Below are 19453 nucleotides of genomic sequence, written 5' to 3'. Positions count from 1 at the left end.
GACTTGGATGAAGAAGAGTCTAGCCTGGAATATTTTGTGACTCCTTGTCTCCTTGCAGATGTGGGCAGAATTCTTACATATTTTCAGCATTTCCTGCTAATGTTTTGTTTTAAAGGGCCTTTTAATTTATTTTGTTCTTGGGCTGTGATGTTTTGCTGTGCCAGCACTTATTGACCATCTGTTTGAACCCTTGAGAAGGTATTTGGCCACAGGGCTTGTTTTTTATAGCTGCCATTTCTGATGGCAATGAAGAGTCAAGTAGGTTGCTGTGGACCAAGAGTCACCTGTAAGGTTGACTTTAAAAAGGACATTAGTGAACCAGAAAGATTTTTGCAACAATTCAGTAGTTTCATAAGTATTATTAATGGGACTAATATTTTATTCCAGATTTATTGATTAATTTGTTGAAGTCTGGTTACTGCAGAGAGATTTGAACTCCCCCCTAGCATGTTCCTCTGGTTTACTGACACAGTAACATCATTGCGATGTTACTGTCAGCCTACAAATCCATTGCATTTAGTCTTATAAAAAGTATCCAGTGTATTTTCCCAAACTGCTGTGTGTTAAGCCTCACCGTTTATCTATTTTAAATAAAATATGTTGTCTGAGCTGTATTTTTGAAGTAAATTTAAGATACCTAAATTCTTACTTTAATGCGTGTTTTGCATATCTAATCCTGTGATTAATTTTCTCCTCTTATTAGTTTGCCAATAGCATTTGACCTGGTGGTACTGAAGAGAAGGTTCCAGAGTTTTTTTATATGGACGGTGGTGGCTTTGCTGCTTTTTCTGGTAGGTATCAAGGAAATTAATCCATAATAACTTGCAAGATAGGTTTTGTCCGAGTTCTAAGTATGCTGCTTTGTGCCAACGCCTCATTCATGCACCTAAGAAGGAGCTTCTTGAATAGACAGTGGGCAACCTGCTCCTCAAGAACTTCCTAGAAGGATAACCTCCTTCCTTCCTCCTCCTGCTCCTCACTGCTTTCGGTTGGCAAATCGCTTTCATGAAGGCCTGAAAGCACTGCACAGTTGTTCTTGCTAGATTGTGGTAAGGGTAACGGCCTGTTTGTTGGGTGGGGGTAATGCTAACCCCATGCAGAGAATGTGGATCTAAAAATTCGGACGTCTTTGTTTGTGTTGCAGCTCCCCCTTGTTGTAGTGGACAGCTATTACTATGGAAAGTTGGTGGTTACTCCCTTGAGAATAATTACTTACAACGTTTTTACCCCACACGGACCTGATATTTATGGTAAGCTTTTGCCTGTGTATATTTGGTGTGTGTTTGTGAAAGGTTTCTTTACAGAATAAGATCAAATATTGCAAATAGCAATGTGTGCATGTTGAGATATACGTCTTATGAGAGTCACAGCCAGTTTGGCATTGATCTATAAAAGCGGTGATAGCTCAGTTTAGACATTGTGTTCTTTAAGGAGCTTAAATGAGTGCATCCTAACGATTTTGACCCTTTATTTGTGTTACCATTTCAAATAAAGATCAAAACAAGCAGGAGACCAAGATCTATCAGAAATGTTTGATTTATGGTTAGTTGCGGCCGCTTCTGTTATTATGTCCTAAAATGCATTAAACTATCATTTTAAAATAAAATTCGAAGCAGAACAAAAATGAAGTGAAGCCAATTCTATATGCAGATTAAATTAATCTAGTGAGAACAAATTGAATGAGTTGGGAATCGTCTGTCTGGGTTTCTAATTTTCTGCAAAAATATGCAATTTAATACAAATAATTTAAATAAATAACGCAAACTATTTTGATTAAATCTCTGTTTTAAAATGCAAACCAAGTGCTGAAGCAACTCAGCATCTGTGGAAAGAGAAAGATGGTTGACTTTTCACATCTGACATAAATCCTGTTCAGAATTGGAGAGAGGTGGAAAAGTGATGTGTGTTAAGAAAATGGGCAGGAGTGATTGGAACAAAACTCAAGGGTCAGGGAAGGGTTAGAGAGGGAGGAGATTAAAGACCCAGGGGTCACATCTATCTGTTTTGTTTTGACTGCATATTCCCAATACATCGTTCTTTGTTTTCCATTATTATCCAGTAATTTGAACTGGCTAACCTTGAATAACAATGGATTGTGTTTAGTTTTTAATCTAATTTACTTGGCCTGGATGGTGCAGTAAGTTGGGATCATCTTCCTTTCACCTCTGCAGTCTGCTAGTGATACTGTGCTAATGGGGCAATAGTAATTTGAGAAGAATTCTCCGCGAAACCAAATTGATGTTGGTGATAAACCCAAATGCTGATACTTTTGTTGATGAATTGTACAGTACGTTTAAATTTGCCTCTGTAGACTGACCTGGGTGGTGGAGATCATTTTTAGTAAGTTCAGTATAATTGCTCGTATATTTGCTACCCCTCCTTTTATGAAACACCAATATTGACCTCACGAACCAGTTGTTAATATTGCTACGTTGAGATAGCAAGTAGAACATGAGGCATGTGAAGCGCTGAAGGCAAAAGACTATGGATGCTGGAAATCTGAAATAAACACAGAATGGTGGAGAAACTCCGCAATGCTGGCAGCAACTATGGAGAGAGACCGAGACCAAGTAAACTTTTTGAATCCACTATGGTTCTAAGGATTAGTGATCACTAACTGTTTAGCTCTGTTTCTCTCCCCACAGATGCTGCCAGAGTTTCTCTAGTATTCTTTGTTAGGTTTCAATTTTTCTGTTAAGCGTGTGTTAAGAATACCATAATTGATGGACTAATGTACTGGGAGTGGTTGTGTTACAGCATAGTGGAATGTGTATGAACTGATTTTAATCACCAGGTTTATGAACCTTTTCTGGTGGGAATTTAGTTTTAATTTGTGCTGCAGTGTGCCATTTTATCACAAGGTGGCTCTCTTGAGCCAAGGGCCAAATTCTTTCCATAAACCAGGGGTTCTATGCTGACTGAGCAGATCACTGCTGGGAACCTATGTTTGCTCTTGTGAGAGGGGGTTTAAAAAAAAAAGCAGGGATGCAACTCCTGATCGCATTTGCTAGAACCTATGCAATGTGTTAGCTGTTGCTCAATGGGTGGGTCACTTAGCTTTGAATCACAAATTTCCTCATGCAAATCCCACTCCAGGTTTTCAGCACAGAAATTCATGCTGACAGTCCATTGTAGTATTGAAGAAGCACTGAACTGACTGCAGTGCTGTCTTCTGAATGTTAACCTGAGGATCCATTCACCTGCTTAGGTGGATATTTAAAAAATACCCTCATTGCTGTTTTGATGAAGAGCAGGCAAGACAGACTCGATGTCCTGCCCAAACATTCATCCCTCAAATGAAAAGCTTAAAAACAGATTGCCTGGTTATGAAGGGTCTCGGCCCGAAACGTCAGCTTTTGTGCTCCTGAGATGCTGCTTGGCCTGCTGTGTTCATCCAGCTTCACACTTTGTTATCTTGGATTCTCCAGCATCTGTAGTTTGCATTATGCCTGGTTATCACTCTACTTTTTGGGGAGGTTTTAAAGGGGCATGGGCTGATTGCTGGCAATTTCTTTTCTATTTATTTGTGGGATGTGGGTGTCGCTGGCTGGCCAGCATTTCTTGCCCATTGTTAGTTGCCATTGAGAAGGTGGTGATGAGCTGCCTTCTTGAACTGCAGCAGTCTCCTTGCTGTGGGTTGACCTACAGTGCTATTAAGGAGGGAATTCCGGGATTTTCACCCAGCAACAGCGAAGGAATGGCGATATACTTCCAATTCAGGATGCTGACCATCTTGGAGGGGAGCTTGAAGGTGGTGGTGTTCCCAAATATCTGCTGCCCTTGTCCTTCTAGATGGAAGTGGTCATGAGTTGGGAAGGTGCTGTCTGAGGATGTTTGGTGAATTTCTGCCTTGCACCTTGTTGACAGTCCACACTGCTGTTACTGAGCAGATTGGGATGTCTAGTCAGCACGGACTAGTTGGACGGAAGGATCTGTTTCTGTGCTGTATGACTCAAAGATCTTGTTGTGGACAAATTGTCTGTCGTGTTTCATTGCAGTACTATACTTCAAAGAAGCCTTCTGTTTGTAAAGCAGTTTGAAACAGCTGATGGTTGGAAAAAGCAATATGCAAATGTTTTTGTCTGTGACACTCACATGAGAGCAGAATGGTGCCTGCGATGCCTTCTGTGGTCAGATAGTTCTCTGGCACTTACTCTTTCGCTTCATAACACGAAGAATGACCAGAGATGTGAGTTTTATTCTGGTATTGAAACTGCATTACAACTTGAGCCAACTCTCCAGGCAAGAAGGAATGTATACAGCTTTACATATACTAAGTATAAATGTGTGATTTTCTTGGTAAAATGGCACAACTCCAAAAGAAACACTAACAGGATGATGGGATATGCTGGATGGATGAATAGCAATGTGATTCTGAAAAGGATTAATTTATACGATGGAACTTTTGTTATTTCTGCTGTGTTGCTCTCTCTTCTCAAGATGGTGTCTTTGAGACTAAAGCAAGATGCACTTGTCTATAATATGAAAAGCTACATGACTAAATGTTTCGGAGATGATAGGAACTGCAGATGCTGGACAAACTGAGATAACAAGGTGTAGAGCTGGATGAACACAGCAAGCCAAGCAGCATCAGAGGAGCAGGAAGCTGATGTTTCGGGCCAAGACCCTCCTTCAGAAATGAGGTTCTGAAATAGACAGGGAGAGAGGGGGAGGCGGATAGAAGATGGATAGAGGAGCACGTAGGTCAAAAAGGCAGGGATGGAGCCAGTAAAGGCGAGTGTAAGTGGGGAGATAGGGCAGTCCAGGGAGGACGGACAGGTCAAGGGGTCAGGATGAGGTTAGTAGGTAGGAGATGAAGGTGGGGCTTGAGGTGGGAGGAGGGGATAGGTGGGAGGAAGGACAGGTTAGGGAGGTGGGGACGAGCTGCGCTGGTTTTGGAATGTGGAGGGGGAGGGGAGATTTTGAGGCTTGTGAAATCCACATTGATACCATTGGGCTGCAGGGTTCCCAAGCGGAATATGAGGTGCTGTTCCTGCAACCTTCAGGTGGCATCATTGTGGCACTGCAGGAGGCCCATGATGGACATGTCATCTAAAGAATGGGAGGGGGAGTGGAAATGGTTCGTGACTGGGAGGTGCAGTTGTTTAGTGTGAACCAAGCATAGGTTTTCTGCAGTTCTGAGGAAGGGTCACTGGACCCAAAACGTTAGTTCTGTTTTCTCCTCCACAGATGCTGCCAGACCTGCTGAGCTTTTCCAGCAACTTTGTTTTTGTTCCCAATTCACAGCATCTCTATTTCTTTTGAAAACTTTAAACGTTTTCTGCTTTAATACTTTTGGCCATCCTCTTGCAAAAAGCAGAAAAGACATGTTGCAACAAGAGTTTACATTTACTTAGCACCTTTTTATTCATTCATGAGATTGAGGTGGTCTGTCTAGGCCGGTATTTATTGTTCATCCCTAAATGGCCTTTCTTGTCAAGGAGGTAGTGAGCTGCCTTCTTGAGCTGCTGCAGCCCCTGGGGTGTAGATCCAATCGCTGACCTATTAGGAGGGGAGTTCCAGGATTTTGACAGAGTTACAGTTAAGGAACAACAATACAGTTCCATATCAGGATGGTGTATGGCTTGAAGAGGGAGTTAGTCATGTTTCATTTATCACCCTGGCCATGTTGTTCCAGACAGTAGAGGTGAGGAGTTTGGAAGATTTTATCAAAGGAGCTTTGGTGAGTTGCCGCAGTGCATCTGGTGGATGGTGTACACTTCTGCCGCTGAGCATCGATGTTGAAGGGAGTGAAAATTGAATGTGATAGATGTGGTCCCAGTGAAGCAGGTTGCTTTTTCCCGGATGGTGTCAAGCTTCTTGCATGTTGTTGGAGGTGCATTCATCCAGGCAAATACAGAGTAATCTGGTTTCCTGGCACAGTCCAAAGATGTGCAGGTTATGGTGGATTGTCTATGCTAAATTGCCCCATAGCACCCAGGGATGTGCAGACTAGGTGGGTTAGCCATGGGAAATGCAGGGTTACAGGGGTGGGTCGGGTTGGGAGCCTGTTTAAAGGCTCACTTGTGGACTTGATGGGCTGAATGGCTTGCTTCCACACTGTAGGGATTCTATGATGGTCGGAGAAAATACCTAACCATCCCTAAGTTTGAGTTACTTTATTACAAGGAGACAGAAACAGGCCCTGCTTCTCTCCTTTTGGAGATTATCTGGCTCTCCAATATTCATATGTACCAGCTGTTCAGTTGCACAGAAACAGAAGTTCCATCGTATGGAGAGTTGTCATCAGGCTGATGACTTCTGGCATCCAGAACTGGCCATCTTTGTACAAACAAATCAGTAATCTGTCTCCAGCTGAGTCACACTCCATGTGTACACATAGACATGCACAAATACGCCCCTGTCCTATCTCTCCTCCCTCACAGCTTGCAAAGGCAGCAGTGTAAACACAACTCACAATGACATTCTGTAACTTGTTTTTAAAAACTCCGCAACTTGTTCTCCAGTGCTTGGGTTTAAAACAGTCCTTTTCTCATTTCAGTCCACATTCAATAAATGAAGACAATAGGAAGATGCATTCTTCATAATCTCATTCCCTTCTGAAAGTTGATGTGAATACGCTTCTACAATACTTTTCAGGCATTGCAATCTTAATTGTAATAACTCAGTCTTTTTTTGAAGAGTCTTCGCTTGTTCTTTTGTTTTGATTTAAAGTAATTAAAAAGAGGAAGTGAGTGTTTGTGCACGTACATTTATGCATCCCTGCTTATACATGTGTTTTATTATTGTGCTTTCAGAAATAAAACATAAACTGTAAAGATTGGCTTCTATAAGAGAAGGGTCCCAGAAATTTCCCAGCAAATCTTGTAGACGGATGAAAAGCTTCTTTCTTGTTTTGAGCGGTTTACAATTTTGCAGGTAGAAAATATTTTGGCAACTGATTTCCATCTTTATTAAGTCCCAACTGTTTCCTGACACCTATTCCCCTGAGCAGTAAATGAATAGGCAGTGAATAATTAATTTTCAGGTTGTTTGCACAGGTGAATCATAATGGAGAGACCAGGCTATAACACACTGACCACTTTTTTAAAAAAAACCTGTGCGTCACTTGTTCAGTCAGCTGTCTCTGTGACGCATCTGGTCCCTGCTCATTTTCGATTTTAGTCTGTCAGCTTAAGCCATGCAGAACTGGTTGGGAAGCAGATCTTGGATAAGCTTCAATTATACACTGGAGGAGGAAGGTTGAGTCATGACTCCAGCACCCACCCCCATCCCCTTTCCTTGGCTGCTTGCAACCGAAGCAATCTACTGTGTGTGAAACTCTGCATGTGCTAGCTACCTTTCCTGCTTGGTGTTATTTCAATATGTCATCTGCTACAAATGTAGACACATGAATGGAATAGCAGATGCGTGACTTCTACAAATTACTCACAATCTGGGAAGCAACTCCATGATTACAGTAGTAATGCAGGATAAGGGAAGGAGCCCCAATTTATTAGATCTAGTGGACTTTGCACATTTCAATTATGGCAAACACAAATAAATAACTGTGGATGCTGGAAATCTAAAACAAGAGCAACATTGCTGGAGAAACTCAGCAGGTTTGTTAGCTTCTGGAGAGAAATCAGAGTTAAAGTTCTGAGTCCAGTGGGATTTAAAAGGGGCAGTGTTTTCCACACAGTGAGTGGAGCATGTACGGAATGAGCAGTCAGAGGAAGTAGTGGAGGCTGGTATAATTGCGACATTTAAAAGGCTTCTGGATGGGTTATTGAATAGAAAGGGTTTAGAGAGATATAAACCAAATGCTGACAAATGGGACCAGATTAATTTAGGATATCTGGTCAGCATGGACAATTTGGACCAAAGGGTCTGTTTCCCTGCTGTACATCTCTATGACCCGTCTTCAGAAACTCTGCTTTCCCTCCAATTTCTGTAATATTTAAACCAGTTTTGTTCCAATTGCTAATGATACCAGCAGTCGATTGTAAGGATGTATAAAGTGAGATCTGACCCTTTCCATTCAATGTCAGCAGATATTCATTGCTTTGTCACTGGGTCTGGCGAGATAATCACATTGAAACAGTAAGTGCTGGAGAAACTTAACAAGTCTGGCAGCATCTGTGTAGAGAAAAACACAGCTGATATTTGAGTCCTCTTTGGAACTGAAAAGAGCTGGCAAGTGGTGTTGGCGGGGGTGGGGGGGAAGCAAGTGGAACAGCTTGTGAGGATGCACGGAGCAAAAGGCAATGACGGTGCTGAAGGTAGTGAAGGAAAGACAGATGTATAATAGGTGTAGATGCTTGTTCTGGAAAGGAGAAAATGGGACCAGTCTGGTGAGAGCAAAACCAACAAGCTCTGACCTGGAGGCCTGGGGGGATGTAAGAAAAATAGAACGCAGAGGTCATACTCTGAAGTTGCTATGCTAATAGGTTACTACCACACTATGCTCTTGTCGTGTGCAGTGACTTTTAATGTGATATCTTATCAATGCCTTTTGGAAATCAACCAGTTCCCCTTTATTCACCTTGAATGTTACTTTGTCAGAAAAAACTCTAATAGATTAATTGGCGTGATTTCTCCTCCACCAAATCATGTTAGCTTTACCTGATCAAATCATAACTTTTGAAGCATCCTGTTATAACCTCTCTAGTATTGAATTCTAGCATCTTCCCGTGACAGATGTGAGGCTACGTGGCCTACTACGGCCTGCTTTCTGCCACGAATAAAGACGTTACCTTTACTATTTTCCAATCTGCTGGGGCCTTTTCAGAAACTTGTGAAGTTTATAATGAATGCATCTACCACCTGTGCTTTTGTGACTAAGAAACAAACCTATGAATTAGGAGCAGGAGTAGGTCCCAGCCTGCCGCACCATTTGTTAAGATCATGGCTGATTACTCCACATTCACACTTACCCTGTCAAACGTTTCATCACCTTGCTTATCAAGAATCTATCTATCTACCTCTGCATTAAAAACATTCAAGGACTTTGCTTCCACATCCTTTTAAGAAAGAGAATTCTGAAAGCACCCTGAGAAAAAATTTGCCCCATCTAGTCTCAAATGGACAGCCCCTTACTTTTAACAGTGACTGTTACTTCCAAATTTTCCCACAGGAGGGAACTTTGTTTCCACATACATCGAGTCAGGATCTTGTCTGTTGCAGTTATGACATTTCTCCCTCTTCAAAGTGCCAGCAGATGCGAGCTTAGCTTGTCCAACTTTCCCTCAAAAGATCACCTGTCCTGTTCTCGTATTAGTTTAGTAAACCCTTTCTGAACTGCTTCCGGTGCATACACATCTTTTCTGAAATAAGGGGCTGCATTTCTTATGAATGCCACCCCTAGATGGCACAAAGAACAAAGAAAACTGATGGAATGCTCACACGAACATGCAACAGGAGTAGGCCGCTTGAGCCTGCTCCCCCATTCCATAAGATCATGGCTGTTCTGATTTTCATCTCAACTTTGCATTCCTGCACACCACTGATAATCTTTCATTCTCTTGGTAGTCACAAATCTACCTGTAATTAAATGAAAATGTAGAATTGTGGATGCTGGAAATCTGAAATGCAAATGCAAAGTGTTCGAGAAACTCAACAGGTCTGGCAGCGTTTGTGGAGGGAAAACTGAGTTAACAATATGTCCAGTAACCCAGCAACCTGTCTTAAAAATATTTACAGATTCTGTGTCCACTGCTGTTTGAAGAGGGGAATTCCAAAGACCCTCAACTCTCCAAGAAACTATGTTTTCTCTTCTCTGTTTGAAATGGGTGACTCCTGATTTTTAAATTATTGTTCCTAGCTCTTGATTCTCCTACAAGAGTAAACATTCTTTCAACATCTACCTAACTAAATCCCTTCAGGATCTTTATGTTTCAGCCAGGTCACCTCTTGGCTCTTCAAAACTCCAGTGGATACAGGCCTCAAGTGATAGGGTGCAGCTACCTGTCTGCAAGATGGCAATGCCTAGATGTAAAATTCTGTATGACAAGATAAAAAGAGTTTATTTTATTTTCTCTTAGCAATCCACATTCTGTCTCTCCCACTCCCTGTGCTGCATTCCTGTCTATCCTTGGCCTTCCAGTCACTCCTGAGGGGGAAAGAAGGGAGGCTGGCTCCCAGTGTAGGCCGTGAGTCTACCCCCACCTCCCCCTCCCTCCACCACCACAACTGCCAGCCTCCTCCTGTCCTTGCTTCTGGTGTAGGCCTTACCTCTCTTTCTCTCTCCCAGAACAGGCTGCCACTTCCCCGAACACCGACCCTCCTCCTGGTCTGGTCAGGTGGCCTCCCCACTCCCTAATCTAAGCCTTGCCCAGCTTAGGTCCAGCTGCTTGCCCCCCCCATTTCAACCCCTTGTTATGGTCAGGTGATTTCACTGAGCATGCCTACACATGTGCAGTGGTCACATAAAGTTATGGATAATCACTCCATTAATGAGGAGATCAGTTACTGTATGGAGTACTTCTGATCTGGTCTCATCAATGCCCTGGAAAAATGAAATGAAACCTCCCTAACTCTTGTATTCAATTGCCCTTGTGATATTTGCTTTAATTGTTCGTGGTGCATGAGTTTTGCTGGGTGGGTCAGCATGTGTTGCCCAGAGAGCAGTTAAGAATGAATGACATTGCTGTGGGTCTGGAGTCACCCATGGACCAGACCAGGTAAGGATGGCTCATTTCCTTCTCTCTACAACATTCGTGAATCAGACAGTGGTTACATGATTGCCATCAGGCCATTTCTCTGTTCTAGACTTTTACCGAATTCAAATTTTGCCATCTGCCTTGATTGGATTTGAATCCATGTCCCCAGAAGATTAACCAGGGTTCTGGATTACTAATCCAGTGGCATTATCACCATGCCATCGTTGACCCATTGACACGTTGACATTTTATTAGCTCTCCTAATTACTTGCTGTCCCTGTGTACTTTATGATTCATGCACAGGACATTAGGATTCAAGCCTTTTAATCCTGGAGACTTCTCAAGCTTTAAGCCCAATAGGTTTCCAAGCACCTTTTTCTCTGGTGACACTGATTGTTTTAAATGAAATACGTAACACTGAAGTACAAGTTATCGCTGGATCCCCGGCAGAACTTGGCAAATTTCCACATCCTTTAAATGAACAGCACAGTGGTTAGCCCTCAGGAGACTGTCTGTGTGGAGTTTTCACATTCTCCCTGTGTCTGCGTGAGTTTCCTCCGGGTGCTCCAGTTTCCTCCCACAGTCCAAAGATGTGCAGGTTAGGTGGGTTATAGGAGGATGAGTCAGGGTGGGATGCTCCGAGGTTCACTGCGGACTTGTTGGGCCAAAGGGCCCGTTTCCTCACTTTAGGGATTCTATGATCAACTTCTATGATGTGTATTGCAAAAAGTGGAACTAACATTTCTGAAGCTGGAGTGTCTTCTTGGTGAAAGATCTGTACTGTTGCTGATGAATAGTAATTAATTGCAGCCTATCCTTGCCTTCTTGCACCACTGGTGATAGGTCCAGCTGCTTCTGAGCTCTGTGAGCGTTGCCAGGAATCAAACCTAGCTCCTTCATATGTAAATCTGTGCAGAAATAAGAGCCAAATAATTCTGAATTCACCACACAATGAAAGATGGAATTGAAACAAAGAACTGCAGTTGCTGAAAGTATAACACGGTGGGGGGGGGGAGGAAAATTACTGGAGGAACTCAACTGGTCCACCAGCATCTGTCAAGAGAAAGCAGGGTTAGCATTTTGAGCCCAGTAACAAACAGTAACTCAGAAAATGCGGTATATATGCTGAAGATGGGGAATGGGGGAGGAAAAGGCGTGAGCTAATGCGTGGAGATGGAGCCCAGAGAGAGAACAGCAGCTTAGCAGACAACGCGATGGATTATAGCATGGCAGGGAGAAAGAAAAGCTAATAATGGGGACCTGAAGTAGGTGAAAATGGGTTGGCTTTACTGAAAGAAGCCCATGTCATGGCAGGCCTGGGCTGTGCAGATGGGTAAAAGACATGCAAGAAGGTGTTCAGCTTCTAAAGTTATTTGACTTGATGTTGAGTCCTGAAGGCTGCATAGTCCCTAAGTGGAAAATGAGGTGCTGTTTGTGCTGAGGTTCGCTGGAGCACTACAGCAAGCCTGAGACACACAAGCTTGCCAGGGAATGCAGTGATACGTTGAAGCTGCAGCTAACTGGCAGCCTGGGGCCATTTTTGCAACAAAACGTGGATGTGTCACAGAGTGGTCACCTTGTCTGAGTTTTATCACTCCAGTGTATAGGAGCCCACGTTGTGAGCAGCAAATAAGCAGGCTAGATTTAAGCAAAGTGCAGATAAATTACCGCTTCACCTGGAAGGTATATCTGGAGCCTCCGATAGTGAGGAGGGAGGAGGTAAATGGGCAGATGGAGTTAGTTGGCTCCAGAAAGGAAAAAGACACACGTGAGCTTTAAAAATATTTATCCCATTAAATCAGGAAGTCAATTTTCGCACTTAACTTTCAGTTCATTTATTTTTTGTTTCTTTGCACCAGCAGATGGTAGCCTGTAATTTAATACCTTTTCCTGATCTGGTATAATGAATGTGGTCTACTGAGGATTACTACACATTATCATTCCATTACAGACAAAGAAATAAATTCCAAACTTCCCCTCCCTTTTGATTGCTATATGTGTTATGATACCAGATTGATCTGGTAGTAATGTTGGTACAGTTTTTCACGTCAGCAAGAGACAATTAAGATTCTACAGTTATGAAGTGCAAGTTTTGTTACAAAAGGCTTCACATATGTTTAGATTTTATTTCTGAGATTTTTGCTGTCTTCCTCTTGTTCCCCACCAATGTTCTGAGCCACAAGCTACTCCTCCTGGATGGATTTACTGGGGCTTGCTACATCTGCACGGTGCATGAGGTGCCACAAGCTCGAGGACAAGTAAGGTCTTCCCATTAATTTTAACTCCTATTCTCTCGCACCCCCTCCCAAGCTGCTTTGCTGTCTCACTGGGATTCATGTAGTTGACTAGACTTGCACAACAATGCCTGTTCTACTCCTCAGAAGGCCTTAGGAACTCTCTCACCAATTTGTACACATGCACCATAAAAAAAATTCTATCTGGATGCATCACAGCTTGGTACAGCATCTGCTCTGCCCAGGAGCATAAGAAACTACAGAGAGTTGTGAGCACAGCCCAGTCCATCATGCAAGCCAGCCTTCCATCCACACATTGACTCCATATATACTCCTTGCTGCCTCAGGAAGCCAGCCAACATAATCAAAGACCCCTCCCACCCTGATTTGTAATTTCTTCCAAGCTTTTTGTCAGGTAGAAGATACAAAAGCTTAACCGCACGTACCAACAGGTTCAAGAACAGCCTCTTGCCTGCTGTTGTCAGACTTCTGAATGGGTCTCTCAAATTTTAAATCAAATGTTGACCTTACTTTTTGTGCACCTTCTTTGCTGCCGTAACTTTGTATTTCTTGCTTAATTCAATCACCCTACAATCTCTGTATAGTATAATTGATTTGTACTGCACACAAAACAAAACTCCTCACCGTGCCTAGGTACATCTGACAATAATAAATCAAATCAAAATCAAATTTAAACCGAACAAACTGCGGATGCTGTAAATCGGAAGCAAAAACAAAATTGCTGGAAAAGCTCAGCAGGTCTGGCAGCATCTGTCAAGGGAAATACAGAGTTAACGTTTTGGGTCCACTGACCCTTCCTCAGAACTGAGGAGATCTGAGGAAGGGTCACCGGACCCGAAACGTTAACTCTGTTTTTTCCCTTCGCAGACGCTGCCAGACCTGCTGAGCTTTTCAAAATCAAATTTGTTTGATGTCCATCTCTCGGTGTCATTGAACTGAGCAGCTTGCTTGGCAAGTTCAAAGGGTATGTAAAAGCCACCTGCAGTTCTGTGGGCCTGGAGTCACCTGTAGGCCAGACAGGATAAGGATGGCTGATTTCCTTTCCTTGTGGACATTAGAATATCAGATGGATTTTTCCAACTATCGATAGTGGAAATGGTGACTGCAAAACTGAGGCTAACTTTCAATTGAAGATTTATTTATTAATTACATTTAAATTCCACCAGCTGCCATACTGGGAATGAACCATGCCGTTATACATACGAAGAAGGCTCACTGGACCAGAAATGTTGACTCTGTTTTCCCTTGCCAAACCTGCTGAGTTTCTCTAGCAATTTCTGTTCTTGTTTCAGATTTCCAGCATCCATAGGTCTTTGTTTGTATGTGGCAATAATTTAAAATAAAACCGTGTCCACCCGAGTGATACCCTGGGCCTGTGACTTAGTTTTTCTGCGAGTGCAACTGAGAGACAATTCAGCGAAAAGGTCTGCAGATGACCTTGTGTTTTTTAGTGTAACTACTATCCTTGCTAACAGAACAAAAAGTTAGTATGCAGGAACAGCAAATGATTAAGAAGGCTAATGAAACGCTGCCCTTTAAGCTGAGAGGAATTGAATATCAAGGTAAAAATATTGTGTCGATTACACAAGTGTTAGCGAGACCACATCCCAAATACTGCATGTAGTTTTGGTCTTCTTATTTAAGGAAGGATGTAAATACATAGGAGGTGGGTTGATGAAATTCAGCAGGTTTGGCAGCATTTGTGAGAGAAAGCAGAGGTAACATTTCAAGTCTGGTGACTCTTCTTCCGAACTTGTAGCGGCTAGGAAGGGATGGTATTTGTGCTGAAGTGGTGGGGGAGGATGGGGGCAGAGGGGTGAGCAGATCGGCAGAGATGGAGCCGAGAAAGAGAGAGAGAGATAAAAGGGGTAGGAAGACTATGGAATTATTGATTGGCCTTGACAGAAGAAAAGCTAATTAAGTGCTAATGAGCGCCGAGAGTGGGAGAGAATGGGTAGTTTATGCTGGAAGAAGCCCATGTAATGTGATCATTGGACTAAGAGTGGGTGGGGATGGGTTGGCTGCCCAGAAAGAAACCCATGTCGTGCCAGGACCAGAGTGTGGAGGTAGGTAAAAGAACATGGAAGGATGGAAACAGGCTCTAAAGTTATTGAACTCAATGTTGAGTCCCAAGGGCAGCCCGGCCCCTAAGGAGAAAATGAAATGCTGTTCTTCAAGCTTACGCTGATGCTTACTGAAACACTGCAGCAGGCCTTAGGGGAAGGGAACACGGTGATGTGTTGAAGTGGCAGGCAAGTAGAAGCTCAAGGTCACTTTTATGGACAGAATGTAGATGTTCTGCAAAGGGGTCACCCAGTCTGCGTTTTGTTTCTGCAGTGTAGATGGGACCACATTGTGAGCAGTGAATGCAGTAGATTAGATTGAATGAAGTTCAGGTAAAGTGTTGCTTCACCTGGATGGTGTGTCTAGGACCTGGGATGCTGAAGAAGGGGGAAGTAAACTGGCAAGAATTACACCTACTGTGATTGCATGGGAAGATGCAATGGGATGTAGGGAGGTGTTGGGAATGGAGAAGGGGTAAATCAAGGTGTCCCAGAGGCAATGGTCCTTGAGGAAAGCTGACAAGGGCTGGGAGGGAAATATGTATCCAGGGATGACATCCTGCTTGAGGTGAGGGAAATGGCAGCTCACAGTTATTTGGATGTGGGTGCTGGTGGGGTACAAAGTGAAGGACCGGGGGACACCAGTATTGTTGTGGGAGGGAATAGAAGGGGTGAGGGTAGAAGTGCACGAGATGGGTCATGCACAGCTAAGAGCCCTGTCATTCACAGTGGTGGGGAATCCATGATTGAGGAAAAAGGTGGACGTTTCTGAGGCCCCACTGGGATGGTCGCATCATCAGAATAGGTGTGACAGAGAAGCTGGCTGAAGCAGCCTGTTGCTTCCATTTGCCTGGTCCTGTCATGACATGTTGCTTTTGGCGTAGCCAATCCATTCTTACTCACCCTCAGTCCTGTTATCAGCATTACAAAGGTTGCCTTCAGTTGGTGTAGTATAAATTTAACTCCGGCAACACCAGTGAGTCTTCCTGTTTCCACCAAAACGTCAGCCTCTGGTGGTCACAGTATCTGAAAGACTGTGTCTACAATTTGGGTAAGTGCCTGTAAGGGGAAAGTGCTGCCCAGCCAATAGTAATGGTTACTTCTAATGAGTTGCAGCTTTACTTTTTCTCCATTTTTTCTGATCCAGAATATAGTGCATTAAATGCCTTGCATTTGGAAGCTGCACATTCGCTGTAACTAGACAGGATACACAGTGAAGGATTTAGTGAGAAAAGCGTAGTTGGAGTCAAAGATCAGCTATGAATAGAAAGGCGAAGCAGACTTGAGGATGTATGGACCTTCCTGTTCCTATGAAAAAGTTGCACTGTGAATGATTACACTGGTGTTTCATTGTGATCACTCACCCTTTCGTGGTGACATTCTGGGACCCTTTAGAGTGAGAAGATCTGCCCACTATTTGTGTTTTTCAGTTACTGTATTGGTGGAACTGCAGTATTGATGCAAAAATTTTTTGCACCCCATTTGAGAGATTTTTGGTTAAATTTGACCAGTTTGACTAAGATTGGCCTCCCAACACTCTTACAGTCTACAAAGCCCCTTACATCACTTTCACGATAAACTCTGGATAAACATTGTGCAAAAAGATCAATTGATCAGTCATCTGAGATTAATTTGGACTTGTGGGATCTTGCTGTGCACAAACTGGCTCGACCTTTGGCTACAGAACAACACTTACACATTGGCTGCAATGTTTACACATTCTAAGAATGTACATGGTGCAAGTAAATGTGTACTCTGAAAAACATAGAGTACATTTTCTATCTGTATGTTCCTTCACTGTCACTGGGTCAAAATCCTGGAATTCCCTCTCTAAGGGCATCCTGGGTCTACTTGCAGCACATGGACTGCAGGAGCTCAAGGTAGCAGCTCACCACCACTTTCACAAGGGCACCTAGGGATGAGCAATAAACGCTGGCCCAGACAGCAATGCCCATGTCCCATAAAAAAGATTTAAAATTCAGTATAGAAGACACTTGATTTAGAAAACTCCTTCCAACCTTTAAATCTCTTTGTAAATGTATATTTAGTTTTAAGCTTTTTGAGTAAGGTGAGAGTAAAGGGAAAATGCATTCTTTTCTAATTCTGTGATTATTATTTAGTGCGCACGTGTTTTGAAAAGTGCTTTATTTATTGGATTCCTCGATATGCTGGAGAGACATTGAGCAGATTACAAACTCCTCTGAAATTTGAGAGAAATTGAGCTTCTTGTGGGGCTACCGTTTGTTTATATTTAACATGCAAATCTGAGTGAAAATGACGCACATTTAAGGTGTCCCAAATAGCAGCCCCACTGAGAATTGGTGGCAGTAAGAGGGTACATACAACAGTGGATTTCAAAAAAAAGCAACACCCTTTCCTTTTCAGACGCATGTAGTGATAGAGTTGTAGAGTACAAAAGGAGTTTGATGTTGGCCTCCAAGTTTAGCAAGGGTTCTGTCAATATGCCACATGCCAGACTGCTCAGAAAAATAAATTTTTGTGGTATTAATGGGAAGATTATTCAAATTGACCCAAGGGCCATAGTCAGCAGATGTTTTTGTGGCTGGAAGGCCGTTTCCAGTGTGGTGATGTAGGGGATATCTACTGGGCTCTGATTCCATAACAATATCAATGATTTAGGTTTAAATGCAGGGAGCATAATTAAGATATTTGGATGAAACAAACGTTTGTTGATGTTGAGGACAAAAGGGAAAATATTGATTCCAGGGAAGGTTTTGACATGCTAGTGAAGGAATTGAAAAATGGCAAATGAGAATTCAATCTGGAGAAGTGTGAGGTGGCTGTGGAGAACAAACATTGCAAGGAATTTACAATGAACACTAGTTTACTGAGAAATTTAGAGGCACCGAGGGACTTTGATGTGCATATCCACAGACTTCTGAAGACAGTAAGACCATAGGGAGCAGGACAGGTAGATGGAACAGTTAAGGCAGGTCAGACAGGTTTTTTTATTGGCCCAGGCATAGAATATAAAGCCTTTTTTCAGTTTTGTTTTTTGTATCTCAGCATTGAATACAAGATAAACACACTAATATAACACATGTAACCCTCTCAGTTTGGTCCAAGTAGGAACCTTTTAGTTTGGCAGTCTATTATAAGCAGGTATAAAAGCATCACATACATTCATTACAATGTTACAAGGCACAAGTCGCTAAAGTTATGAAGGAAAGCCTGAAATTAGTGTTTTCACTATTGATGAATAGGTGAAAGTTTTGTTTTTGGGAAACTTTCAGAATTTTAAAGGGTCTAAGATGCTAACAAGTGTAAATACTTATGAAAGTCACTTAGAGATTTAAAGGGATGTTACAAAAATGCTATTTGTGAATAGAATAGAATTCTTGGAATAGAATCAAATTGATGAAAAGGGCATGAACTTTTTCATAGTGAATTGGCTAGTTGCTCGGAGAGAGGAAAACAAAAGGGTTTGCGCAAGGTGGAATTTAACTGGGTTTCTCAGAAACTGACTCGACAGGCTGAGTTACCTGACCTGCAGAGTGGTGATGTCACTGTGTGCCCAAATGTGAGAGGTTCCCCTGCCTCATCGTTGGGACTAATTATTTTGTCACCTTTTTATAGATTCTCTCAGTGTAGTGGGAAGTTTGATCATTTTCAAACAACTTCTGTAATGTCAGAAAACTTAAGTATCTGTGCCAAAAAAACCAAAATTGCTGGAGAAACTCAGCAAGTCTGGCAGCATCTGTTAAGAGAAAGACTTAACGTTTCGAGTCCAGGGACCTTCTTAAGAACACCTTCAGATTTCCACCATCTGGCATTCTTTTTTACTTGAGTTGTCAGTAGCCCTGCCTGTTTTATCTGACTTACCATAACTATGGACTAAGCCGAAGTTGCATTTTGTTAAACCACCCCAGATAACCTGAAACAGAAGCTTCTGGAAATCCTCCACAGGCCAGGCAAACATCTTCCTTTGACCAGCATGACAATGTCTGCCCTGGGGTCTATAGCTTTTGTCCTCAGCATCAACCACAAAGCAAACATGGAGAGAGAAACAAGAGTTTCCACATGTCAAATCCAAGAGCTTTTACCAGAACTCATAAAAATAGAAATCAGTAAAGGGAAGAGCAAGGTACAAGAAATAAATATTTGGAGAGAAGAATAAAGGTTATTCAGGGTGGGCGTCCTCCGAAGAGAAGTGAGCAGTAAATTAAACACAAGCTGTACCAATGTAACCTGGCAGCCTCTGGGTCTTTGCCGGGACAGAGAAGTTGCCTCACTACAAGAGTTCATCTGCCTGGATCATCATCAAAGTTATTGAACACGTTTAAGAAGCGCTGTACAACATAAAACAAGGTGCAGAGCAGTTATTTTAGATACTGAAGATGATCTTTTTACCTGTTATTAATTGTGTAAGCCCTGACAGAGTACTGGACTTTTCATACTGCAGAATTTGCTGGCCAAGGGAGACCTGGATTCGGGAGGTGCATCTGTACAAAAACACAATCCCTGGGATGATAGAAAACTGAAATAATCACAGTAAATGCTGGAAATACTCAGC

General features: G+C 42.5%; 1 protein-coding gene across 4 annotated transcripts in view; it reads left to right on the top strand.

Annotated features, from left to right (window-relative positions):
* The window catches only part of alg9 (ALG9 alpha-1,2-mannosyltransferase), a 231169-nt gene that overhangs the window by 15229 nt on the left and 196487 nt on the right, over positions 1-19453 (top strand). For all 4 annotated transcript variants that reach the window (XM_048562193.2, XM_048562194.2, XM_048562197.2 and 1 more), the window contains exons 7-8: positions 704-791; positions 1145-1250. In XM_048562193.2, the coding sequence (XP_048418150.1) occupies positions 704-791; positions 1145-1250 (194 nt within the window). The remainder of the gene's footprint in view (positions 1-703; positions 792-1144; positions 1251-19453) is intronic.

Source organism: Stegostoma tigrinum, chromosome 32 (assembly GCF_030684315.1).
Source record: "Stegostoma tigrinum isolate sSteTig4 chromosome 32, sSteTig4.hap1, whole genome shotgun sequence".
In the NCBI taxonomy this organism is placed as follows: Eukaryota; Metazoa; Chordata; class Chondrichthyes; order Orectolobiformes; family Stegostomatidae; genus Stegostoma; species Stegostoma tigrinum.
The sequence above is the reverse complement of the archived record's forward strand: the minus strand, read 5'-3'. Positions and strand labels throughout refer to the sequence as shown.